The following is a 26,542-nucleotide window of genomic DNA, read 5'->3' as shown; positions in this document are numbered from 1 at the left end:
CACCAGGCTGGGAAGACTGAATCTGCAATAGGTAAGCAGCTTGGTTTGAAGAAATCAACTGTGGGAGCAATTATTAGGACATGGAAGACATACAAGACTACTGATAATCTCCCTCGATCTGGGGCTCCACGCAAGATCTCACCCTGTGGGGTCAAAATGATCACAAGAACGGTGAGCAAAAATCCCAGAACCACACGGGGGGACCTAGTGAATGACCTGCAGAGAGCTGGGACCAAAGTAACAAAGCCTACCATCAGTAACACACTACGCCGCCAGGGACTCAAATCCTGCAGTGCCAGACGTGTCCCCCTGCTTAAGCCAGTACATGTCCAGGCCCGTCTGAAGTTTGCTAGAGTGCATTTGGATGATTCAGAAGAGGCTCGGGAGAATGTCATATGGTCAGATGAAACCAAAATATAACTTTTTTGGTAAAAACTCAACTCGTCGTGTTTGGAGGACAAAGAACAGCCCCAAAGAACACCATACCTACTGTGAAGCATGGGGGTGGAAACATCATGCTTTGGGGCTGTTTTTCTGCAAAGGGACCAGGACGACTGATCCGTGTAAAGGAAAGAATGAATGGGGCCATGTATCGTGAGATTTTGAGTGAAAACCTCCTTCCATCAGCAAGGGCATTGAAGATGAAACGTGGCTGGGTCTTTCAGCATGACAATGATCCCAAACACACCGCCCGGGCAACGAAGGAGTGGCTTCGTAAGAAGCATTTCAAGGTCCTGGAGTGGCCTAGCCAGTCTCCAGATCTCAACCCCATAGAAAATCTTTGGAGGGAGTTGAAAGTCCGTGTTGCCCAGCGACAGCCCCAAAACATCACTGCTCTAGAGGAGATCTGCATGGAGGAATGGGCCAAAATACCAGCAACAGTGTGTGAAAACCTTGTGAAGACTTACAGAAAACGTTTGACCTGTGTCATTGCCAACAAAGGGTATATAACAAAGTATTGAGAAACTTTTGTTATTGACCAAATACTTATTTTCCACCATAATTTGCAAATAAATTCATAAAAAATCCTACAATGTGAATTTCTGGATTTTTTTTCTCATTTTGTCTGTCATAGTTGACGTGTACCCATGATGAAAATTACAGGCCTCTCTCATCTTTTTAAGTGGGAGAACTTGCACAATTGGTGGCTGACAATACTTTCTTTCCCCACTGTAAATAGGTTCAGGAGTAAAAATTTGCTGAACAAGTCAGATAATAAGTTGCATGGACTCACTCCGTGTGAAATAATAGTGTTTAACATGATTTTTGAATGACTATCCCATCTCTGTAACCCACACATACAATTATCTGTAAGGTCCCTCAGTCGAGCAGTGAATTCCAAGCACAGATTCAACGACAAAGACCAGGGAGGTTTTCCAATGCCTCGCAAAGAATGGCACCTATTGGTAGATGGGTAAAAATAAAACAAAGCAGACATTGAATATCCCTTTGAGCATGGTGAAGTTATTAATTACAATTTGGATGGTGTATCAATACAGCCAGTCACTAGAAAGATACAGGCGTCCTCCCTAACTCAGTTGACGGAGAGGAAGGAAACTGCTCAGGGATTTTCACCAGGAGGCCAATGGTGATTTTAAACCAGTTACATTGTTAAATGTGATAGGAGAAAATTATATTAACCTAAATGGTAGAGTGAAAAGAAGGAAGCCTGTACTGAATAAAAATATTCCAAAATATGGATCGTGTTTGCAATAAGGCACTAAAGTTACACTGAAAAAAAATGTGGCAAAGAAATTCGCTTTTTGTACTGAATACAAAGCATTATGTTCGGGGCAAATCCAACACAACACATCACTGAGTACCACTCTTCATATTTTCAAGCATTCTGGTGGCTGCATTATGTTATGGGTATGCTTGTCATCGGCAAGGCCTAGGGAGTTTTTTAGGATAAAAAGAAAAGGAATAGAGCACTGGCAAAATCCTATAGAAAAACCTGGTTCAGTCTGCTTTCCAACAGACTGGGAGACAAATCTACCTTTCAGCAGGACAATAACCTAAAACGCAAGGCCAAATATACACTGGAGTTACTTACCAAGATGACATTGAATGTTCCTGAGTGGCCTAGTCACAGTTTTGACTTAAATCGGCATGAAAATCTATGGCAAGACTTGAAAATGGCTGTCTATTAATGATCAACAACCAACTTGACAGAGCTTGAAGAATTTTAAAACAATAATGGGCAAATATTGTACAATCCAGGTATGCAAAGCTCTTAGAGGCTTACCCAGAAAGACTCACAGTTGTAATCGCTGCCAAAGGTGATTCTAACATGTATTGACTCAGGGTGTTGAATACTTATATAATCAAAATATATTAGTGTTTTATTTTCCATTAATAAAACATAATGTTAGAATTGTTCTTCCACTTTGACAGTACAGAGTATTTTGCTTATATTGTGGACAAGAAAATGACAATTAAATCCATTTGAATCCGACATTGTAACACAACAAAATGTGAAAAATGTGAATACTTTCTGCCTGTGTGTGTGTGTGTGTGTTTGAATCACGGTCCTCCTAATTCCTTATTTTCAGGAAAAGATTTGTTCTAATCCCCTAACGGAGAAATCCACTGAGCCGAGGGGTCATAGGGCACTGCTGAATAGCTTGACATGATTGGCCGAGTTAAGAGCTGTCAGCACTCCGGGAGACATGCTCTCATACTCTGCACTCCCTCTCTCTGACACACACACAGGTACACACACACGTACATATACACACACACACAGAGACACGCACACACACATGCACAACCACAGGCACAAACACACACACACAAACCCTACACACATAAACACACACACAAACAGAGACATGCACGCGCACACGGACAACCACAGGCGCACACACACACATGCACGCCACAGGCACGCGAACACACACGTACACACACACGTACACACACAAACCCTACACACATACGCACACACACAGACACGCACACGCACAACCACAGGCACACACACACACAGACACGCACATGCACACACACACAAACACACACACACACACACACACACACACTTACTCACCTCTTAAAGGAACCCATGAGGAGCAGTTTATTCATCACTGCCCCCTCTGCTTCTCCAAAGAACATCCCTGTCTGAGAGAGAGAAAACAGCAAGTAACAAGATGTGTTTTTTTGTTGAAATGGTGGAATCAATTAGCATATATTGTTGCTTGGTAGGTCTGTGCATGTATTATGAATGTACCTTATGTTATTGATAAACATCATATGATGCGAAACGCAGCATCATATGACGCAAAATGCATCACACCGGCTGTATTTCTGTATTTCGAAAGTTATATATCTTGAAAGCTTGAGTGCTGACATGCAAAACATTTTGGGACTAATGAAACAAATATCAAAATATAGTTTTTGGGTGGAGTTTTCCTTTAAGACATACAGAGAACAGTGCAGTGTGATAAGGACCCGTATGATCTATGATCCATCATCTCTCCAGACAGACACACAACAGAGAGACAGTGCAATGTGATAAGGACCTGTATGATCTATGATCCATCATCTCTCCAGACAGACACACAAACAGAGAGACAGTGCAGTGTGATAAGGACCTGTATGATCTATGATCCATCATCTCTCCAGACAGACACACAGACAGAGAGACAGTGCAGTGTGATAAGGACCTGTATGATCTATGATCCTATGATCCATCATCTCTCCAGACAGACACACAGACAGAGAGACAGTGCAGTGTGATAAGGACCTGTAGGATCTATGATCCTATGATCCATCATCTCTCCAGACAGACACACAGACAGAGAGAGTGCAGTGTGAGATATAACATCTTACCAGAGAGTAGTCCTCTGCTACCAGGATGAAGCCATTGTTGTCTATCAGGTAACAGTTGATGTTCTGAAAAGGAGGCAGAGAAGAGAGAGGAGGAGGAGAGAGCAGAGAGGAGGAGAGAGGAGAGAAGAGGGGGAGAGAGGAGGACAGAGAGGAAAGAGGAGGACAGAGAGGAGAGAAGGGGACGTCTCATAAAGATTACAGAGGGAGAGGAAGATGAAAAGGAGAGGAGAGGAGAAGAAGGAGAGAGGAGGAGGATGAGAGGAGAGAGTAGAAGAGAGAGGATGAGAAGAGAGGAGAGAGGAGGAGGATGAGAAGAGAGGAGAGAGGATGAGAAGAGAGGAGAGAGGATGAGAAGAGAGGAGAGAGGATGAGAAGAGAGGAGAGAGGAGGAGGATGAGAAGAGAGGAGGAGGATGAGGAAGAATAAAATGTTTACAGTAGTGAAGTTCTAGTAGAGTGAAGTCATCCAACTCACCTCATTATCACAGCTTATAGAGCATTTCCCATCCAACGCTGCACACTGCAACACAATAAAATAATGTGAAATACAGACTTTCTGTTTACACAAGCATCTTGTGTTGTTATCATTGTGCCCAAGTTTGTGTGTTTACCTGTCGGCTGGCTGTCCAGAACTTCCTTTGGAAGAACTCCAGCTTCATCTGGATCCCCACAGCTGGAAGAGAGGAGACAGCACCACATAGACATTATGGCCACAGAACTGTGTCTGCGTACACTCCTGTGTGTGTGTGTGTTTCATTGTGATTCTGTGTGTGTGTGTGTGTGTGTGTGTGTGTGTGTGTGTGTGTGTGTGTGTGTGTGTGTGTGTGTGTGTGTGTGTGTGTGTGTGTGTGTGTGTGTGTGTGTGTGTGTTTGTGCGTTTGTTTCTGTGTGTGTTTGTGTGTGTGGACATGGTAATGTGTATGTGTGTGTGCGATGCAGTGTGATTTGTTTGACAGCGATGTCACAACTGCACGTGTCCTCCCTGCAGATGACACACTACAAACATGGAAACAGCTTCAAGGAACAGTAGAAGCTCCTGATTAACCAAATATAACTTTAGGCATTTACACTAAAATACTAAGGAAATGGGCTGTGAGATCTAGTTTAACTCGACAGCTCTATAAAGACACTGAAATCAAATAACTCTATGTTGTATTTGCTAAGACCCGTCGGGTTACAAACACTGAAGTTTATAATTCGCTCTGGGGGGATCCGAAATTGAGGAGTGTGGCTTTAAAGTGGGTCAGGCACTGACTTAGAAAAGTGAAATCTAAAAGTTTCTAACTTATTTCTGAGAGGCCAATATGGCCATGGTGACAGTGGGATAGTGTTGAGGTTAGTTAATGTCAGTAACCTTGGTAGAAGGACAGCTTTAGGCTGTGATATCTCACCGTGAAAAGCCTGTTAGGGCCTGTCTATCTGTGAACATGCAAAACAGTGTGGGTGCATGTGTCACAAGACAGTCTCTATGAACCACTGTCCAAAAGCAGCATCACCCATGGCCATGACTCAAACCAAACCCTCTCTCTCTCCGTGTCCACACTAAATCCATCCCACGGTCTGCCCCCTTGTATTTTTCCCCCTACACTTTTGAAAAAAAATGCTATCTAGAACCCTTTACACAGAGGGCTCTACATGGAACCCAAAATAATTCTACATGGAACCAAAAAGGGTTCTCCTATGGGGACAGCTGAAGAACCCTTTTGGAACCTTTTTTTCTAAGAGTGTAGATAACAGGGCCGTGAATATAGAGCTGCTCACACAGCGGGTAGCTAGACACACAGATCTGGACAGAATTCCAACTGGGAATCAAATCCCTGGCATGGAACATGGAATGTGTGAGCTGTCTCAGAGCTGTCCCCCGCCCTCCTCCCCCACATTCCCTCCTGCTGTTCTCCTCAGGTGTTCATAACATCACAGGAGACTGCCATGTTAAAAGGGGGCTTTGTGTCCAGAGAAAAGCCACGTTTCACACTGATGTTTGACCAGAGAGGGAGGGTGGAGGAAAGTCAAGATGGAGGATTGGAGAATTGGAAGCCACATATGGTCCTAAAAGCACAGTTTCCATAACACACACATAACATGTTCACTCACACAAGCAAATGGTATTTCACAATCTGAGAAATTGTAATCTCATACATCATATGATTAAGGGCTATCAAGGATTTTTAACCAGGAAACAAAATGTGTAAATTATATGAGTATATGATCATCCATGTCTGTGTGTGTTTGTGCGTGTGTGTGTGTGTGTGAGTGTGTGTGTGTCTGTCGATCTAGGTCAGGTTTGTGTTTTTATGCTCCTGTGAACGCCAAAGTCAAACTGATTCACCATACGGCTGGAGGCATGTGGAGGGGATGTCACACACATTCAATCACACACACACACACACACACACACACACACAGCAGGCCCAGCCCAGAGGAACAGGTGCAGATTATCTCATCAGAAGCACAGCCAAGGTTTTTCAGCGACTGGGTCGGAAGCAGTGTGGGAAACACAGGGAGGGAATGGTCTAATTTAAGATGTTGGGCAGCATTAATACAAGCACCCACACTGAACAACATGGTGGGCCTAATCACTGAAGATTGAAGCAACAGAATAATGACAAATATGTACTTCATGTGAAAAAAAGATGATGAATCAATCAATTCATTAATCAATGATGTGAAATGACATGACATAATAGATTAGATGATTTGTGGCAGGGGACAAAACACAGGAAAGCCGGCAGACCAAATTCAAAAAAATCTTTATCCAACTAATCTGATCCATGTTATTAGAATAGAAAATTCATTTGGACGGTTTAGGGATTTCCGCTTTGCTGTGTGTGGACGTGTGTGATTGCACAAACACGCTGTGATGTCACGAGAGGCTGTGTCCTGGAGGGACGTTACATCCCCCTGAGGTGGCTGCAAACCCAGACAGCTATGGCTCCATCTGCTGGTATGGTCGGGAACTCCACCCCTCTATGGCCAATCTTCCCACGCAGCTGAAACCAATCAGGAGCTGATGAGCTGAAGGTTTGTTGAAGGGAAGAGACACGGTCTCCAAGCTGGGCTCTCTGGAGGACAAGAGTGCTGCACGTCCACTTCCATGAGGAATATAAGGATTTGGAGATACTTACCTTGGGGAAATACTCACCTTTGGATATATGCACCTGTGGAAATACGTGTGGGACATTTGGAAGGACGTTTTGCTGGGTTGGCCACTCGCTGCAACGTGGAAGACAGTAAGACTGGGGAAAAGTTATTTGAGCGAGGGAGAGTTATGATTTTGGATGTGGAAGAGACATCCCTGAACTGTTAACCCTTAAGAGCCACCAGAGAACAGTATTGTGTTATACTTTCGTTAGTTTCCCAAGACCGTTAATAAAATCCTTGTTTTGGTTGAACCTGGTCTCCTTGCACTACTTGAGCAATCCCGCTGAAAGCTGTGTAGCCTCTCGTGACGTCACAGATGGTGGAGAATACGGGCACGCTCAAGCGTTAATAGTGCATGTCAGAGGAGGATACCGAAGGTTTGATCACCCAGTTTTCCAAGTTGGCCGTAGGCTCCCCGCCGACTGAAATGGAGGACATATTGAAAGCCCTTGTTGCTGGCCAGCACGCCCAGATGCAAGCAAACGTGGCTCTCTTGCAGGAGCAAATGAAAGCCAACCTTCTGAAGGCAGATGAATTGCAGTTGCAGAGACAGAGGGTGGTCCAAAATACCCGCCCAATAAAGGCAAGTGACTTTATATCTAAGATGGGAGCTACCGATGACATTGAGGCATACCTGCATGCATTTGAGGCCACGGCCACTAGGGAAGCCTGGCCCAAGCAACAGTGGGTTGGTCTGTTAGCCCCCTTTCTAACCGGGGAGGCGCTGAATGCTGTCCGGGACCTGGGCCCTGACCAGGTTACTGACTATGATGCCCTGAAGTCTGAGATCCTCAGCAGATATGGACTCACAAAGTTTGGTATGGCCCAGCGCTTTCACAGCTGGACCTTCCAACCAGACCAACCTCCTCGGGCGCAGATGCATGAACTTGTCCGAATCGCAAGGAAATGGCTGGATCCGCAGAGGAATACAGCAGCGGCGGTGGTGGAGGCCGTTGTGGTGGATCGTTACCTCACGCGCCCTGCCTTATGAGGCAAAACGGTTCATCAGTCAACAGGCCTTGACCACGGCTGATCTGACCGTGGAAGCTGTGGAAAAGTACCAGGCCACAGCGGAGATGCTGAATGCTTCCCGAAAAGACCCCAGGAGTGCGGCCCCACCACAAATGGGAAGAACCCGTCCAAAGGACCCCAAGGTCTCGAACCCAGCCACGTCAGGACTTATCCCGGCTCCAGGGGGAGCCAGAAACCAGGCGGGTCCAAGAAGAGTACACCAGGAGGGGGAAACTTCGACAGTGTTACCGGTGTGGGGAGATGGGACATATCTCCTGGCAGTGTGGGAAACCAGCCGATGAACCTATGCCCACTGCGGAGTCCTCCAGCTCAGCACCCACACACCGTTTTGCCTCGCTCTTGGGAGTCGTAGATGGCGGCCCAGATCGACCCCCCACCTGCCCGGTAACTGTGAATCACCATGATGTGGAGGCCTTACTGGATTCTGGTAGCCGGGCCACCCTGGTGCGTAAGGATTTGGTGGGCCCAACGTGTCTGACCCCGGGGAAAGTCCTCCCAGTTTCCTGTGTCCATGGGGACACCAGAGAATACCCCATTACTGAACTTACAATGACCAGCACACGGGGAACCATACACACGACGGCGGGGGTGGTTGATTCCCCTCCCCGTCCCTGTCCTAATTGGACGAGACTGCCCAGCCTTTTAGCCACTCTGGAGAGAGTCTCAGGAGAGGATAACCCGAGTACCTCGGAAACGGAGAGGCAAGACTCATCCTGGGAAGGCTCCGGTGCAATCCTCCGAGTTACTCACTCCCGCCCCGGGCTCTGATAGGGATGGCAGGTGCCCAGACCGACACAGAGACGGAGCTACAGAATCTGGACAAAGAACTGTCTGGTCTGAAGGGGACCGCTGAGAGGTATCGTTTGTTAAAGCAACAGTTAGACATGAAGACAGAAGAGTTAGATATCCTCCAGGCTAAACTCCAACAGAGCTCCTTCCATAAGCAACAGGAGGAGCTGGAGAGGCTGCGCAGGACCATCGAGGAGTGTGAGGAGACCCTGCGCAGTAGTAAGGAGGTCCAGAAGAAGGCAGAGGAGAAGTACAAGGTGTGGGAGAACAAGATGAAGAATGCGGAGGCAGAGAGAGAGAAGGAACTGAAAGCTGCTCAACAGAAGCTAAACTCTGCTAAAACCAAGGCTGATGCGTTCAGTAAGAAACTCAAGGAGAGACAACAGGAGGCTGAGTCCCTGGTCCTAGAGGTGGAGGAGTTGAAGAGAGAGCAGGCTGGCAAGCACCACGGCAATGCGGACGCCCTCTCCCGGCGTGATGCCTTCTTCGCTGCCTTTACCCCGACGAGGACGTCGGTCCCGAGGAGGGGGATGTGTGATGTCACGAGAGGCTGTGTCCTGGAGGGACGTTACATCCCCTGAGGTGGCTGCAAACCCAGACAGCTATGGCTCCATCTGCTGGTATGGTCGGGAACTCCACCCCTCTATGGCCAATCTTCCCACGCAGCTGAAACCAATCAGGAGCTGATGAGCTGAAGGTTTGTTGAAGGGAAGAGACACGGTCTCCAAGCTGGGCTCTCTGGAGGACAAGAGTGCTGCACGTCCACTTCCATGAGGAATATAAGGATTTGGAGATACTTACCTTGGGGAAATACTCACCTTTGGATATATGCACCTGTGGAAATACGTGTGGGACATTTGGAAGGACGTTTTGCTGGGTTGGCCACTCGCTGCAACGTGGAAGACAGTAAGACTGGGGAAAAGTTATTTGAGCGAGGGGAGAGTTATGATTTTGGATGTGGAAGAGACATCCCTGAACTGTTAACCCTTAAGAGCCACCAGAGAACAGTATTGTGTTATACTTTCGTTAGTTTCCCAAGACCGTTAATAAAATCCTTGTTTTGGTTGAACCTGGTCTCCTTGCACTACTTGAGCAATCCCGCTGAAAGCTGTGTAGCCTCTCGTGACGTCACAGATGGTGGAGAATACGGGCACGCTCAAGCGTTAATAGTGCATGTCAGAGGAGGATACCGAAGGTTTGATCACCCAGTTTTCCAAGTTGGCCGTAGGCTCCCCGCCGACTGAAATGGAGGACATATTGAAAGCCCTTGTTGCTGGCCAGCACGCCCAGATGCAAGCAAACGTGGCTCTCTTGGAGGAGCAAAAGAAAGCCAACCTTCTGAAGGCAGAGGAATTGCAGTTGCAGAGACAGAGGGTGGTCCAAAATACCCGCCCAATAAAGGCAAGTGACTTTATATCTAAGATGGGAGCTACCGATGACATTGAGGCATACCTGCATGCATTTGAGGCCACGGCCACTAGGGAAGCCTGGCCCAAGCAACAGTGGGTTGGTCTGTTAGCCCCCTTTCTAACCGGGGAGGCGCTGAATGCTGTCCGGGACCTGGGCCCTGACCAGGTTACTGACTATGATGCCCTGAAGTCTGAGATCCTCAGCAGATATGGACTCACAAAGTTTGGTATGGCCCAGCGCTTTCACAGCTGGACCTTCCAACCAGACCAACCTCCTCGGGCGCAGATGCATGAACTTGTCCGAATCGCAAGGAAATGGCTGGATCCGCAGAGGAATACAGCAGCGGCGGTGGTGGAGGCCGTTGTGGTGGATCGTTACCTACGCGCCCTGCCTTATGAGGCAAAACGGTTCATCAGTCAACAGGCCTTGACCACGGCTGATCTGACCGTGGAAGCTGTGGAAAAGTACCAGGCCACAGCGGAGATGCTGAATGCTTCCCGAAAAGACCCCAGGAGTGCGGCCCCACCACAAATGGGAAGAACCCGTCCAAAGGACCCCAAGGTCTCGAACCCAGCCACGTCAGGACTTATCCCGGCTCCAGGGGGAGCCAGAAACCAGGCGGGTCCAAGAAGAGTACACCAGGAGGGGGAAACTTCGACAGTGTTACCGGTGTGGGGAGATGGGACATATCTCCTGGCAGTGTGGGAAACCAGCCGATGAACCTATGCCCACTGCGGAGTCCTCCAGCTCAGCACCCACACACCGTTTTGCCTCGCTCTTGGGAGTCGTAGATGGCGGCCCAGATCGACCCCCCCACCTGCCCGGTAACTGTGAATCACCATGATGTGGAGGCCTTACTGGATTCTGGTAGCCGGGCCACCCTGGTGCGTAAGGATTTGGTGGGCCCAACGTGTCTGACCCCGGGGAAAGTCCTCCCAGTTTCCTGTGTCCATGGGGACACCAGAGAATACCCCATTACTGAACTTACAATGACCAGCACACGGGGAACCATACACACGACGGCGGGGGTGGTTGATTCCCTCCCCGTCCCTGTCCTAATTGGACGAGACTGCCCAGCCTTTTACCCACTCTGGAGGGAGTCTCAGGAGAGGATAACCCGAGTACCTCGGAAACGGAGAGGCAAGACTCATCCTGGGAAGGCTCCGGTGCAATCCTCCGAGTTACTCACTCCCGCCCGGGCTCTGATAGGGATGGCAGGTGCCCAGACCGACACAGAGACGGAGCTACAGAATCTGGACAAAGAACTGTCTGGTCTGAAGGGGACCGCTGAGAGGTATCGTTTGTTAAAGCAACAGTTAGACATGAAGACAGAAGAGTTAGATATCCTCCAGGCTAAACTCCAACAGAGCTCCTTCCATAAGCAACAGGAGGAGCTGGAGAGGCTGCGCAGGACCATCGAGGAGTGTGAGGAGACCCTGCGCAGTAGTAAGGAGGTCCAGAAGAAGGCAGAGGAGAAGTACAAGGTGTGGGAGAACAAGATGAAGAATGCGGAGGCAGAGAGAGAGAAGGAACTGAAAGCTGCTCAACAGAAGCTAAACTCTGCTAAAACCAAGGCTGATGCGTTCAGTAAGAAACTCAAGGAGAGACAACAGGAGGCTGAGTCCCTGGTCCTAGAGGTGGAGGAGTTGAAGAGAGAGCAGGCTGGCAAGCACCACGGCAATGCGGACGCCCTCTCCCGGCGTGATGCCTTCTTCGCTGCCTTTACCCGACGAGGACGTCGGTCCCGAGGAGGGGGATGTGTGATGTCACGAGAGGCTGTGTCCTGGAGGGACGTTACATCCCCCTGAGGTGGCTGCAAACCCAGACAGCTATGGCTCCATCTGCTGGTATGGTCGGGAACTCCACCCCTCTATGGCCAATCTTCCCACGCAGCTGAAACCAATCAGGAGCTGATGAGCTGAAGGTTTGTTGAAGGGAAGAGACACGGTCTCCAAGCTGGGCTCTCTGGAGGACAAGAGTGCTGCACGTCCACTTCCATGAGGAATATAAGGATTTGGAGATACTTACCTTGGGGAAATACTCACCTTTGGATATATGCACCTGTGGAAATACGTGTGGGACATTTGGAAGGACGTTTTGCTGGGTTGGCCACTCGCTGCAACGTGGAAGACAGTAAGACTGGGGAAAAGTTATTTGAGCGAGGGAGAGTTATGATTTTGGATGTGGAAGAGACATCCCTGAACTGTTAACCCTTAAGAGCCACCAGAGAACAGTATTGTGTTATACTTTCGTTAGTTTCCCAAGACCGTTAATAAAATCCTTGTTTTGGTTGAACCTGGTCTCCTTGCACTACTTGAGCAATCCCGCTGAAAGCTGTGTAGCCTCTCGTGACGTCACAACGCATACACCAAACATTAGAGAGGGCCTGACATTAAACCAGTCAGATTCCTCGCCTACCAATCTGGTGAACAGATCAGTCAGGTACAGGGAACATGACAACCTGGTTCAAAACAGCTACAGGGAACATGACAACCTGGTTCAAAACAGCCCATGATTATGAGACTATCAAATCTAAGAATGTGTGTGCCTGCGTCATATGTGTGTCGTTCACTGTACAGGGGCATAGATAAGCACTGCAGGTCTCTCCCTCTCTCACTCACACAAACACAGATACGCAAACACACACACACAGACACACAGACACACACGCAAACACAACCAAACACACACTGTGCTGTCAGAGGAAAGCAGTGATTTGAGAGCAAAGTGGTTAGTTTGCCTTAGTGTGTATCTTCGCTGCAAACCCAGCACACGAGAAATTAGTACAGAAAACACGAGAACACTAGTGACAGTCACAGCGAAATAACATACAGAGGATATTCAGCTGAAAGATGGCAACAGTCTCACAATATCCATGGCTCCTACTGTACATGGTGTCTACTGAGAGTTGCCACGCACTGAGAGGGTCTGAATCAGCTGCTAGTCATCTTTATTTGGTTGTGATAAAATGATAGTCCTGTCTTTTATATTCTAAAAAGTACTGTTGGTGTGTGTGTTTGTGTCTGTGTTTGTGTGTGTGTGTGTCTGTGTGTGTGTGTCTGTGTGTGTGTGTGTGTGTGTGTGTGTGTGTGTGTGTGTGTGTGTGTGTGTGTGTGTGTGTGTGTGTGTGTGTGTGTGTGTGTGTGTGTGTGTGTGTGTGTGTGTGTGCTATAAGTGGGTCAGGGAAGGTGTGTATAGGGATTAGGTAATGTTAATCTCTTTAACAGCTCCCCTGCAGTGCAGTCAGCGGGGGTATGCAGTATGCAGTCAGGGAAATATGGATTCTGTCTCTCTCACACACATTTACACACAGAGAAATGGGGCCTTAATGACTCCAGGTTTAGGGAATGTTGGTTGTCCTACTTTTTTAATTGATCATGCTCGACAGCGTCTAATATCCTCCTTTCAGCCCCTCATATCATCATTATCATCATCATCATCTTCCTCATCATCATCATCTTCATCATCACCATCATCATCATCACAATCATCATCATAATCTTCCTCATCATCTTCCTCATCATCATAATCATCTTCCTCATGATCATCTTCCTCATCATAATCTTCCTCATCACCATATTCATCATCATAATAATAAATAATAAATAAATAAATTGGTCATCATCATCATAATCTTCCTCATCTTCCTCATCATCATAATCATCTTCATCATGATCATCTTCCTCGTCATAATCTTCCTCATCACCATCATCATAATCATCATCCTCATGATCATCTTCCTCATCATCATCATGATCATCTTCCTCATCCTCCTCCTCCTCCTCCTCCTCCTCCTCCTCATCTTCCTCATGATCGTCTTCCTCATCATCATCTTCTTCATCTTCCTCATCATCATCACCTTAATAGTAACTAGGGCTGTATTTAATTATTAGGGGTCGTGCAGAAGCAGTATTATTATCTAAGCCAACAGTGAGATGTTGACACGTAACGCTAAGCAGAAAGGCCATGCTTTTCTAATTAATTCACTGATTAATTACACTAATTAAAAACATTTCCTGACAGCCCTGATATCTCATTTAATTAATGGACAATTTTAGATTTTAGATTTCACAGTTGTTTTATTTCACTGAGAGCGCTAATAAGAACACGTCAACAGCACATCCAAGCGTTGTTGACAAATTGAGCTTTTTCATTTTAAAACAATTCCACCATTATATTTACATTTGACATTTTAGTAATATAGCAGAAGCTCTTATCCAGAGCAACTTACAGTTAGTGAGTGCAAACATTTTCATACTGGCCCCCAGTGGGAAACGAACCCACAACCCTGGCATTGCAAGCGCCATGCTCTACCAACTGAGCTACAGGGGATCTGTATATCTGACCCAGGAAATATTATCGCTGACACATACAGTACCCCATCTAGCAGACACTTAGTACATACAGTACCCCATCTAGCAGACACTTAGTACATACAGTACCCCATCTAGCAGACGCTTAGTACATACTGGTGGTCCTCTGTAGCTCAGTTGGTAGAGCACGGTGCTTGTAACGGCAGGGTAGTGGGTTCCATCCCCGGGACCACCCATACACAGAAATGTATGCACGCATGACTGTAAGTCGCTTTGGATAAAAGCGTCTGCTAAATGGCATATTATTATTATTACTGTATGCCATCTAGCAGACACTTAGTATATACTGTATGCCATCTAGCAGACGCTTTCATTCAAAGCGACTTACAGTCATGTGTGCATACTTTTTACCTACGGGTGGTCCCAGGAAGCAAACCCACTATCCTGGCGTTGCATGCGCCATGCTCTACCTGCCAACTGAGCTACAGAGGACCAGATGTAATTGCTAAACTTAAAAATCCAGAGAATTACATTCTTGTGGTGTCTATCCATATCAATCCATATCATTTGGACACTGTGGGGCTTGTCCATAACATATCAAAACATTATGTGTGTGCGTGATTGCGTGTGTGCGCGTGTGTGTGTGTGCGCGTGTATGTGTGCGGTGCGGTGCGTGTGAATGTGATAACCCCACCGAGCCGACGTCTGGCTGTTGTAGTGAAGCATCTGCTGAAATAAATTCACTAATTATAAGCTTGTTATATAAAAAGCTTATGAGCAGCAGGAGAAAGTCTGTGAACCCTGTTACAAGATGAAGGGATGAGAGATGGATGGAGGAGGGATGAAATGTGGGAGGGAGAGGAAAGAAGGGAGGGAGGGAGGATTGGTCATCAGCTTGTGTGCTTAATAACGTCCATCATTAAAAATGATTTCCTCAATTAGCTCAATCTGTCTCTTTCTCTCTACCTCTCTATCTCCTGCCTGCCTGCCTACGCTTCCTCCGAGCAAGAGAGGCAATCTTTTTACAATCCTTTTACATGCCAACACATCTTACACACGCATATCGCAAAAGCTTAACATCCACACTGTGTGTGTATGCGTTTGTAGGTTTGCTTGTTTGTATATGTGTGTGTGTGTGTGTTGTGACTGAGGGCATGTTCGGCAAGCCTTTCTGCCTGCGACTCAAGCGTAATGTCATCAGAGACAGACTAACAAGCATGTATGACTGCGTCTATTAGTATGTATGTGTATGTGTGCGTGTGTGTATGTGTGCGTGTGTTTGTGAGCACACAGTGTTTTAAGAGGCACAGCTGTCCACTGCGAGATGACACACCGTCACACTCACCACAATACGCTTGACTAGAGAGAGAGAGAGAGAGAGAGAGAGAGAGAGAGAGAGAGAGAGAGAGAGAGAGAGAGAGAGAGAGAGAGAGAGAGAGAGAGAGAGAGAGAGAGAGAGAGAGAGAGAGAGAGAGAGAGTCAGTCCAGTGCTGTTATTCCCAGGCTTGCTAGCTGGCAGTGAAGGCTACTGCTCTGTTCTGTTCTGATCTCTCTGCTCTGATGGGGTTTCCCACCCACAGAGTCAGGGCTTGGGGTCCTGAGGGCACTGAGTGGTTCTGTCGCTGGGCATTGCTCTACCATACCAACAACCTACAACCTACCAATGTAGCTGTGTCTGCTAATGCACGCTAACCGATGGCTAAGGATCGAACCTCAACGAGAAGGCTAACTGGACATCTCATGGATTGCTAACAAATTACTTATTGGAACCTAACCAGAACTGAACCAGAAGCTATACGGACTTCTAGTCAGGCTCTAACTGGACTGCTAACGGATCAGTAAGCAGCTTTCAGCCCCCTTCACTACTCTCCGCTCAACCAGGAACGGCTGACCTGGCAAGGGGACGAGAGGTAGATATGACAGGTAGGACAACCAGTGAAACAGGTAGCAGATAGATGGAACACTGGTGGGTCAGCAGGGCTACTGTTGGAGGAAATCTGTGAACTCAATAACTCAACTGTGAGATTCTGTCTAATAACTATGTAGTAGCAATATTATCATCACATTGTTATTATGTGTGTGTGTGTGTCCGTGCGTGTGCGTGTGCATGTTTGTGCATGTGTGTGCGCATGCGTTTGTGCCTGTCTGCATGTGCGTGTGCATGTTGGGTAAGTCACAGTGGCGTAAAGTAACTAAGTAAAAATACGTTGCAGTAGTACTTAAGTCGTTTTTTGTACTGTACTTTACTACTTATATTTTTGACAACTTTTGCTTTTATTTCACTACATTACAAAATAAAATATGTACTTTTTACTCCCATACATTTCCCCTGACACCCAAAAGTACTTGTTACATTTCAAATGCTCAGGCAGGACAGCAATATGTTCCAATTCACGAACCTATAAATATAACGTGTTTTCATCCCTTCTGCCTCTGATCTAGCGGACTCACTAAACACAAATATTGCGTTTGTAAATTATGTCTGAGTGTTGGAGTGTGCCCTAAATAAATAAAAAAACAAGAAAATCGTGCCATCTGGTTTGCTTAATATAAGGAATTTGATGTATAACATACTTTTTACTTTTACTCAAGTATGAAAATTCAGTACTTTTCCCACCACTGTACTTAAGTGCATTTAAAACCAGATACTTTTAGAATTTTACTCAAGTAGTATTTTCACTTTTACTTGAGTCATTTTCTATTAAGGTATATTTACTTTCACTCAAGTATGACAATTAAGTACTTTGTCCACCACTGGTAAGTGCTGTGGTATATGACATTCGTGTGAGTCATTTGTGCTTTACCTGAGGCGTTGGTTGGTACCCTCCTCCAAATTCACAAATAATGACCCTCTCTGACAAGCTCTCTACACAGCTGGAGAGAGAGAACAGGACATCACACTCATACTTCCCCATTCACCTTGTCTGATACTATTGCAACTAAACTCTGGGGACCCCTGGAGACTCTCAACAAACACCCAGACAAAATATTCAAACTTTTATGTAAAACCTCTGGTCTTCACCACTGCAATGCATAAATTACGGGCTAGCAAGATCAGGAGCCATGTAGTGGTTGGATGGTAACAGTGTTTGCTGTGACTTGTGTGCTCAGTCTATATGGCCTTCATAGTTCAAGTGATTGAACTGGCTGATTACAGTTTAATAAGAGTCTGGTGTCTATGAGGAGTGTTCCCAGGCTGGTCTCAGAGTATCACATCTACCCACCGTATCCCCTCTCAGATCCTCACAATATAAATACCACTATGTCCCAGACCAAATAGACACAGGAAGTTATTTCAATGAGGCACACAGAGGATCCGACACCCAATATCAATTGTGTGTGTGTGTGTGTCAGACCTTGGGAAGAAGATATGTCTCTCCTCTTTGAACTAGAGAAACCTTCAGATGAGTTTACTATTTACGGTTGTTTCACAATTGACTACAAAGTGTGACTGTAAAGTTGTTTGTGTGAATAGGTGTGTATCTGATCTCTCTCTCTCTCTCTCTCTCTCTCTCTCTCTCTCTCTCTCTCTCTCTCTCTCTCTCTCTCTCTCTCTCTCTCTCTCTCTCTCTCTCCACAGCTGTAGTAGCAGTATGTATCCTCCTCTCCCTCCTCCTCCCTCCATCCCTCTCCTGTCCTAAGGGGTGTGTCTGTGACGGCCGGACAAAAGTCGTTGACTGCCGAGGGCGGGGCTTATATGACATCCCTCGCCATCTCCAACCAGACACTCTAGAACTCCATCTCCAAGACAACCGTATCCGAGGGCTGGGTTCCATGGCATTCCGAGACACGCCCCTGCTGCGTGTTCTGGACCTATCCAATAACTCCATCACGTCTGTGTCTCCCTCTACACTACTCGGTCTGAGAGGGCTACAACGTCTCAGTCTGGCCAATAACGCCCTGAGAGAACTGGACAGAAGACTGCTAGGGCCCATACGATCTCTATCACACCTAGACCTGTCACACAACAGGTACACATACGATCTCTATCACACCTAGGCCTGTCACACAACAGATACCCATACAATCTCTATCAAACCTAGACCTGTCACACAACAGATACCCATACAATCTCTATCAAACCTAGACCTGTCACACAACAGATACCCATACAATCTCTATCAAACCTAGACCTGTCACACAACAGATACCCATACAATCTCTATCACACCTAGACCTGTCACACAACAGGTACCCATACAATCTCTATCAAACCTAGACCTGTCACACAACAGATACCCATACAATCTCTATCACACCTAGACCTGTCACATAACATATATACTATCACACCTAGACCTGTGCAATAACAGCTTCCACAGCAAGACTGACTTTTCTGTTATGAGATGCTAAATAACTTACCCAATCACTCTCCCACCGCCACCAGTTGTATAATGGACCTGTTCTGTCTCTGTTCTGTGCCCAGTCTGACGGGTCTGCCTGGTGCTATGGGGGAGAGCCTGAGGAACCTGTCCCAGCTAGGGCTAGCCCACAACAGGCTGCAGCGGCTGGACAAATCCCTACTGGAGAACCTGGAGGGCGTGGGTCAGCTAAGCCTGAGAGGGAACCCCTGGAGGTGTGACTGCCAGGTCATAGGCCTCAAACTGTGGTTGGAGACCTTCCTCTTCAGAGGTGAGGATGGATGGATGGGGGCCAGTTGAGTCATGTGGATGGGGTTCAGGTAGTAGGTGAACGAGCTACAACCAATGGCATGAATATAGTTACAGAGTTAAAGAGTTTTACCAGCTATCTTCAAAGCTGGCAACGCACGTCACCATCACTCACTGCTTACAAAATATGCTGTTGACCTCTTCTGAGAATGAGGACACACATACAGTACACACACACACACAATGAGCCAAAACACCCATTATACAAAAATGTAATACTCCTCCCCCAGAGTGCCACGGCCCATTGCGGATTAAGCTAAAACTGTCGTCCAATTAGCAAAGAGAGTGTGTGTGCACCCATGTGAATGTGTGTGTGGTTTATCATGTTATTTTTATCAGATAAGTAATGTGTGGGTAATGTAATGTCACAGCTGATCCCTGTGGTGCCTCAGTCTGGACCCAGCTACGGGAATGTGGCTGAATACAGATGTAGGATCTTAATTTGATCACCCTGTTGCAGGAGAACTTTCCTGCAATGAAGGAAATGTAAAATGCAATGAGGTTTAAAAAGGCTTCTGAAGTTTGTAATTTCCACTTTGAAATTTCAGACTTGATTTTCCTTTATGAAAAATGTATCAACCCATACAAAAATGTATATTAATTATAATCCACATAATAATTCAAATTTCCAGCTGCGACAGGATAATTTTCCTACTGTAGCAAACTGGCTCAAATCAAGATCCACATCAGTATAAACATGTTAACCACTGACAGAGAGCGAGAGAGTGGAGGGGAGGAGGAGAGAGGGGAACTTGTGTCTGTGTCATTTCTCGTCATGTAATGCGTAGTGTACTGTGAATGTGTGAGTGTAGTGTCAACGTGTGTTAACGTGTCAGTCTGCTGAGCTAATGGACAGATGCATTATCAATAGAGGAATAAAAAGATAAGCTTGGTTATGAATTCATACATTCAGTTCAGAATGCATCATCACCATCTCTCTCAGATGAAGATTAATTCAGATCTGGCCTAATGAATGAATGTAATCAGAGGAAAAAACTGCTGATCATCCCTGACAGAAACCTAAACACACAAACACAACACACACACACACATCAGAGGACATGTGTGGCTAAGGACAAACACTGTCACGCACTCGACCTACATACAACTCCAGGATCTGAACGGTTCATTTCCCTTTGTAAAGGCCTCCCAATCTGAAAGATTAATATAATGAGCACATCTAAATACATCTATATTGATGGAGCACTACTGAAAATAGGACATGTTTGGACTATTAGAGAGAAAGAGAGAGAGAGGAAGGGAGGGAGGGATGGAGGAAGAGAGAGAAAGAGAGAAAGAGGGAGAAAGAGAGATAGAGAGAGAGAGAGAGAGAGGGAGAGAGAGAGAGAGGGGGGAGCTGAGGGAGGGTGAGAGAGACAGAAGGTTATGTCCTGACTATTAACTTGTCTACCATGCTCTTTAGTGCCTCATATTTGAATGTTCAGTCATTAACAGAATCAGGACACACTCATTAACTCTGGCCATTTAATCTAAAAAAGTAATTAAGATCCTCTGGTAATTACCATCTCAGAGCTCAGGTAGCCTTATTCAAGTCAGTGCTAGCTACTGTGATTAAAGGTAATTATGACAGGAAGTTAGACTGAAGTCAGACATGGCATGTGTCACAGAGGGAGATTGCGTGGCTATTCTCAACAGGTGACAACACATGGACATAGAGTCAGTCATTACACTTTTACAGCCTGTCCTACTGACTTGTATTCAGACCATAGCATGGAACACACCTGCAGAAGTGGTATTGTCTATAGCAGTAGGTTTTAGGCATGAAGCGAACATTCAGGGTTTTTACTGATATAATAACCTCACTCCCTCTCTCCACCCTCTCACACTCTCTCCATTTCCAGGTGGAGTGGTGGATGAGGTATCCTGCTCCCAACCAGAGGAGATGAAGGAGAAAGATCTCCAGAAGGTTCCCTACCAGCTCTTCCATTCCTGCATGACCACCAGCTACAACTACCTATTCTCCAACATACACCACCTGGAGTCTGAGAGGTCAACCAGGGGTCACACCCACGGCAACGGCAACCCGCACGGCCCCCTGGGAATGGGGGAGGGGTATGGAGGAGGAGGGAGTGGTCTCCCGGAGTGTGAGCCCAAGCAGAGACCTCGCCCGGTGAACCTGCGTCACGCCATCGCCACGGTGATCGTGACTGGCGTGGTGTGTGGCATCGTGTTGATGATGATGCTGGCTGCAGCGGTGTACGGCTGTGCCTACGCTGCCCTTATGGCCAAGTACCAGCGGGAGCTGAAGAAGAGTGAGGAGACGAGTAAGGCCGATCACGGCAGCGCAGACGAGAAGGAACCACTAGAGAACGCTATCGCCTAAGAGATGGGATCGAGTGAACTGTGAACTTTAACCCACAAACACTTTGAACCTGGAACGTTGAACCCTGTACCTGAAACTACTGTCGTAGGTGTGTGTGTGTGTGTGTGTGTGTGTGTGTGTGCCCTGACTTAAAACTCTAATCTTCAGCTTAAACTTTAACCTCTTGTCCCATGCACTGAACTGGGACCTGACCCAAAACCTTTGTCACCCTACCCATCAATCGTACCTGGTCTACACCTCAAACAGAGGACAGGACAGTACATATCAAGCACATATCAACCACTGCTGGAAAAAGCCATTGCCTGTGACAGGTTCTGTTGGTATCAATAAGTCACCTCATAGTGAAAGTTCTAATGTAATTTCCCAACCCAACATACCCCCATGTTGTCCCATCCAAAACTACTAAATGCAAATAAGGGAACTACTGACCATATCTACTGAGAGCTGAAATCAGTACAAAGTTCACTTCAGAAAGGAAAGAAAGAAAGGAAAAAGATAGAAAGGTCCTAATTTATCTCTCTGGATGATAACCAGTGAAGAGTGCTGTGGTGTGGAGCGGAGACTTGGTACATCAGTTGCTGTGAATATAAACTGGGCAAGACACACATCTCTAGATCTCTGTGTCTGGGTTTTCCCAAATATATCAAAACATATCAATTCCATTTCCTCTGAGGGTATCAAAAATGTATTAAAAATGTGTTCATAAATGTTTGTTTGTTGATAAGTGTAAAATGTTATCTTCTGAATTAGTGGTAGTTTGGATTTTGTTTGGTTTTCTTTGTAAACTATTGTTCGTATCTTTTGATACTGTCTAATTTTGAAGTACAGATTCTTAGTAGGCAGCTATAATGTGTGTGCTTTTGAAAATTGTATTTAACCTTTATTTAACCAGGAAAATACCATTTTAGGTAAGAAACCTCTTTTGGGAGGGTGACCTTCCAAGAGGTTTGTGTGTGTGTGTGCATGTGTGTGCGTGTGTGTGTGTGTGTGTGTGTGTGTGTGTGTCTGTGTGTGTGTATGTGTGTGTGTGTGTGTGTGTGCGTGCTGAAGGAGAAAATATGCATATTTTCCCTAATGTATGGAAGATGGTTGATTCTACAAGCAATAATGAAACAAAACTAAAAGAAAATGAACAACATGGGTTGAGTCTTCTCATTCACACACACACACACACAGACACAAAGACACACACACAGCGTTGAGGACAACAAAATGGGACAGTGAGCTGCATCATGAATTACACTGCACAGTGATGGAGACAGAGGGGGGATGTGTGTGGAAATGGGAATGTGTTTGAATGTGTGTACATGTGTATGTGTGTGTGCGATCACGCTTGCTTGTGTTGCCCGTGTGTGACAGAGACAGAGAGAAACAGTCAAAGTCACCTCTAACCTCTCAAAAAAACCAGCCTTAAGAGGCTATTCAGTCCATATGACCCTGTGTGTATGTCACACACACAGCCACGTGAGTGAAGTGTTCTCGAAGCTGCCTGAAGGATCCAGCTAGACATACAGCAAAGACCCTCCAACCAGAGACAGGGCACCCACACACACACACACACACACATACACACACACACACACACACACACACAAACACACACACACAGGCTATGAGTCAGAGATGTCTGCAGTGCCCAGGATGTGTGAAGTCACTGGGCTGTCGTGTTAAGTTAACGTATTAGCGTATTCATGAAGCTCAAGCCAACTGGAGCAGAGAGGAAAACTGGCCCTAACCGGCCTATACTGAATTACCATTAGGCTACATCTCCAGTCCAAACATCATTACATCCCCACTTCAATCTGAGCAGCACAATTATCATTACTGCTCATCAGTGGCTACCTAACATAGAGGCTGTCCTCACCGCTGTTACACTGAGTACTCATAATCTCCTTTGTCACAGTGTGTTATGACTGTCTTACTACTGTGTTACTGCTATGGGTTTGTAGATTATATATTTCTGTTGAGTTACATTTTTTTGTTGATGAGCCGATCACTGCTATTGGTCATACTATTTCCACTGAGAAGACAGTTCTACTGTATATAGAATGGTGTGTGTGTGTGTGTGTGTGTGTGTGTGTGTGTATGGTGGCACTGCACAGACTCTCCATCCCGCTCCTTCTGCTCCAGCACACTGTCGTTTCCCCCAGGCCAAAGCTACCCACAATGCACCACTCGCATGTCATCGCATTCAGGCACCGTGAAATAATCTTCTCTCCTTCTGCCCCCTTTCCTTCCTTCCTTCCTTCCCTCTCTCTCTCTCTCTCTCTCTCTCTCTCTCTCTCTCTCTCTCTCTCTCTCTCTCTCTCTCTCTCTCTCTCTCTCTCTCTCTCTCTCTCTCTCTCTCTCTCTCTCTCTCTCTCTCTCTCTCTCTCTCTCTCAGTATCTTTCTCTCATTCTATCTTTTTGTATAGTCTCCTGTCTTAACTGCTTTGTCTCTCTCCATCTCTATTTTCCCCTCCTCCTCTCTCTATCATCCACAGCAGTGTTTCCCAACCCTGGTCCTCCAGTTCCCCCAACAGTACACATTTTTATTGTAACCCTGGACAAACACACCTCATTCAGCTCATTGAGGCCTTGATGATTAGTTGACAAGTTGAATCAGGTGTGTTTGTCCAAGGTTACAATAAAAATGTGTACTGTTGGGGGAACTGGAGGACCAGGGTCTATCATCTACAGTATCTCTTAACTGTCCTCCTCCTCCTCCTCCTCTCTCTATCATCTACAGTATCTCTCTACTGTCCTCCTCCTCCTCCTCCTCCCTCTATCATCTACAGTATCTCTCTACTGTCCTCCTCCTCCTCCTCCCTCTATCATCTACAGTATCTCTCTACTGTCCTCCTCCTCCTTCTCCCTCTATCATCTACAGTATCTCTCTACTGTCCTCCTCCTCCTTCTCCCTCTATCATCTACAGTATCTCTCTACTGTCCTCCTCCTCCTCCTCCTCCCTCTATCATCTACAGTATCTCTCTACTGTCCTCCTCCTCCTCCTCCCTCTATCATCTACAGTATCTCTCTACTGTCCTCCTCCTCCCTCTTTTCTCTCTACCCCTTTCTCGTCTTACTCCTTTCTTCTCTTGCCTTGAGGTCCTTGCAACCCTCTTTAAATCACCATTACTCTTTCTGTTTCAGAATATCAGTCTAATCTGGACAAGAATGGTGTCCTGCTATTGTGTCAAAACCCAAAGGTGAGCTCCATACCGCCCCCTTGTGTCCGATGCAGGGGGTTGACACTGTATGTGTACAACGCACAGATAGATAGGACATGTTGCACTATACCTGAACTCTCCCTCAAATACAGTGGAGCTGATCTAGGGCTCGCTAGATCATCCCAGCGCTGAGAAGATTGTCTAAATTGCTGCACATGTCGTGATAGAATAAGATCACCCATCAACCCAGGACACAATGACACTAAATACATAAGCCATGTTTAGATAGTAGTTACGGAGGAGTTGAATATTCCTAAGGACAGCACATATTGAGCATTACAGAAGAGGGTGTATGTGTGTGTGTGTGCCCATCCTTCACTTCTATATCATTACCTAAAGTAGGGCTTTCTACAACACCTGTGTATTCCTCCTGAGGGAGAGGTGGGTGATGATTTCATGGAATAGAAATATCCTCCAGTAGACATAATTTATCCTCATTTAATGTGCAAAAGTGAAGCACACATTATGTTTAAATAGAGTAGAAGAGTTCTTCTGAAGGAAGGGTTGGAGGAGGTGGATGTCAGACCTACCACAGCTCAGCTTTTTCCTTCCCTCTCGCGTCCCCTAACACAAACACACACATTCCCCTAACACAAACACACACACACAAATTCTCCTAACACAAACACAAACACACACGCAAAGAACACAAAAGCCCCTCTCACAGGCCACAGCCCTTACAAACACTCCCTGGAGAAACACACACACACACACCAGGGTTTACGTTAGCTGGTAATCTCTCGTGGACAGATGAAACGGCTAGAATCTGTCAAGGCTCACGTAGAATTATGTGATTACAGCAGCAGTTCCTGGTTTTGGGTTTTCATCGTTGATTATTTGGACGAATCAGGATTGGGCGAAGGTGGTGCTTAAACTGGTGGGGAGGTTTTCAAGCCTGTGTGCGAATGATAAACAGTTTCCACAAGATCCCACAGCCACAACGTAAAAATTGTCTGTATCGTAAAAATTCATGAAAACAAAATAGAGATTTTTGCCAATAATAAACACGGGTGAAATTAGCAGAAGGGGGGGTTTCGGCGAGAGTTTCCACTTAAGAGGGAGGAGACTTCGCTTCCTTCCTTTGCACAAAGGTAATCACAGTTGTTAACAGCATTCCCCCCAGAAGTAAAACAGGAAGTGACAAACTTTTACGAGAGAATTTAACTTCTGGGTAATAGAGATTTGTTTGCTGGTAATTGCAGGCTTTTTATTTATTGATGGAAATACAAGTCGATGTAAATAAATTTGACCTTCATGCTTATCAGTCTATAGGTTAATTTGCACAACGTAGTGGAACTAAATTGGTGCGTGTGTATTTTCATTAGCCGTCATGCATCTTATTTATCACACGAGCACAGCATACAGAGCCCATTTTGAGCGGAATATCCCCTCAGCACTAGAGCTGCTACTGCAGCTCTTCAGCTCATTGCTGCTGGAGTGAAACATGCTTTTATATAAGCCCAGTCATTGAGCAAAAATTCTAAATGCAATCTTGTGTTAACAACAGTTTTGATGGCCACAATTAAAAATAGCTACTACTTTTATTTTTCAACTGGTGATTGAAGCACGCCTCCAATTCACCATTCAAATCACATCAAATCAAATGTTATTTGTCACGTGCTTCATAAACAACAGATGTAAACTAACAGTGAAATGCTTACTTATGGGCCCTTCCTAACAATGCAGAGAGAAAAATAGAAAAATTATAGAAATTTAACATGCGGAATAAATACACAATGAATAACAATAACTTGGCTATATGCACGTGGTATGTACCGAGTCGTTGTGCAGGGGTATGAGGTC

At 46.0% G+C, this 26,542-nt stretch overlaps 2 protein-coding genes across 2 annotated transcripts in view; one reads left to right on the top strand and one right to left on the bottom strand.

Moving 5' to 3' along the window:
* cacna2d3a (calcium channel, voltage-dependent, alpha 2/delta subunit 3a) overlaps positions 1-26,542 on the bottom strand; it is a 293,663-nt gene that overhangs the window by 54,638 nt on the left and 212,483 nt on the right. Inside the window, exons 28-31 of the mRNA XM_041857104.2 lie at positions 4,442-4,503; positions 4,306-4,350; positions 3,832-3,894; positions 3,050-3,120 (exon numbers count right to left, since the gene is read on the bottom strand). Coding sequence (XP_041713038.2) covers positions 3,050-3,120; positions 3,832-3,894; positions 4,306-4,350; positions 4,442-4,503 — 241 coding nt within the window. The remainder of the gene's footprint in view (positions 1-3,049; positions 3,121-3,831; positions 3,895-4,305; positions 4,351-4,441; positions 4,504-26,542) is intronic.
* LOC121546087 (leucine-rich repeat and transmembrane domain-containing protein 1) lies at positions 16,020-22,651 on the top strand. Its single transcript, XM_041857102.2, has 4 exons — positions 16,020-16,438; positions 18,096-18,486; positions 18,942-19,147; positions 21,048-22,651. The coding sequence occupies exons 1-4, from the start codon at positions 16,432-16,434 to the stop codon at positions 21,527-21,529; spliced, it is 1,086 nt and encodes a 361-aa protein (XP_041713036.1). The 5' UTR covers positions 16,020-16,431; the 3' UTR covers positions 21,530-22,651.

Source organism: Coregonus clupeaformis, chromosome 30 (genome assembly GCF_020615455.1).
Source record: "Coregonus clupeaformis isolate EN_2021a chromosome 30, ASM2061545v1, whole genome shotgun sequence".
In the NCBI taxonomy this organism is placed as follows: domain Eukaryota; kingdom Metazoa; phylum Chordata; class Actinopteri; order Salmoniformes; family Salmonidae; genus Coregonus; species Coregonus clupeaformis.
The sequence above is the reverse complement of the archived record's forward strand: the minus strand, read 5'-3'. Positions and strand labels throughout refer to the sequence as shown.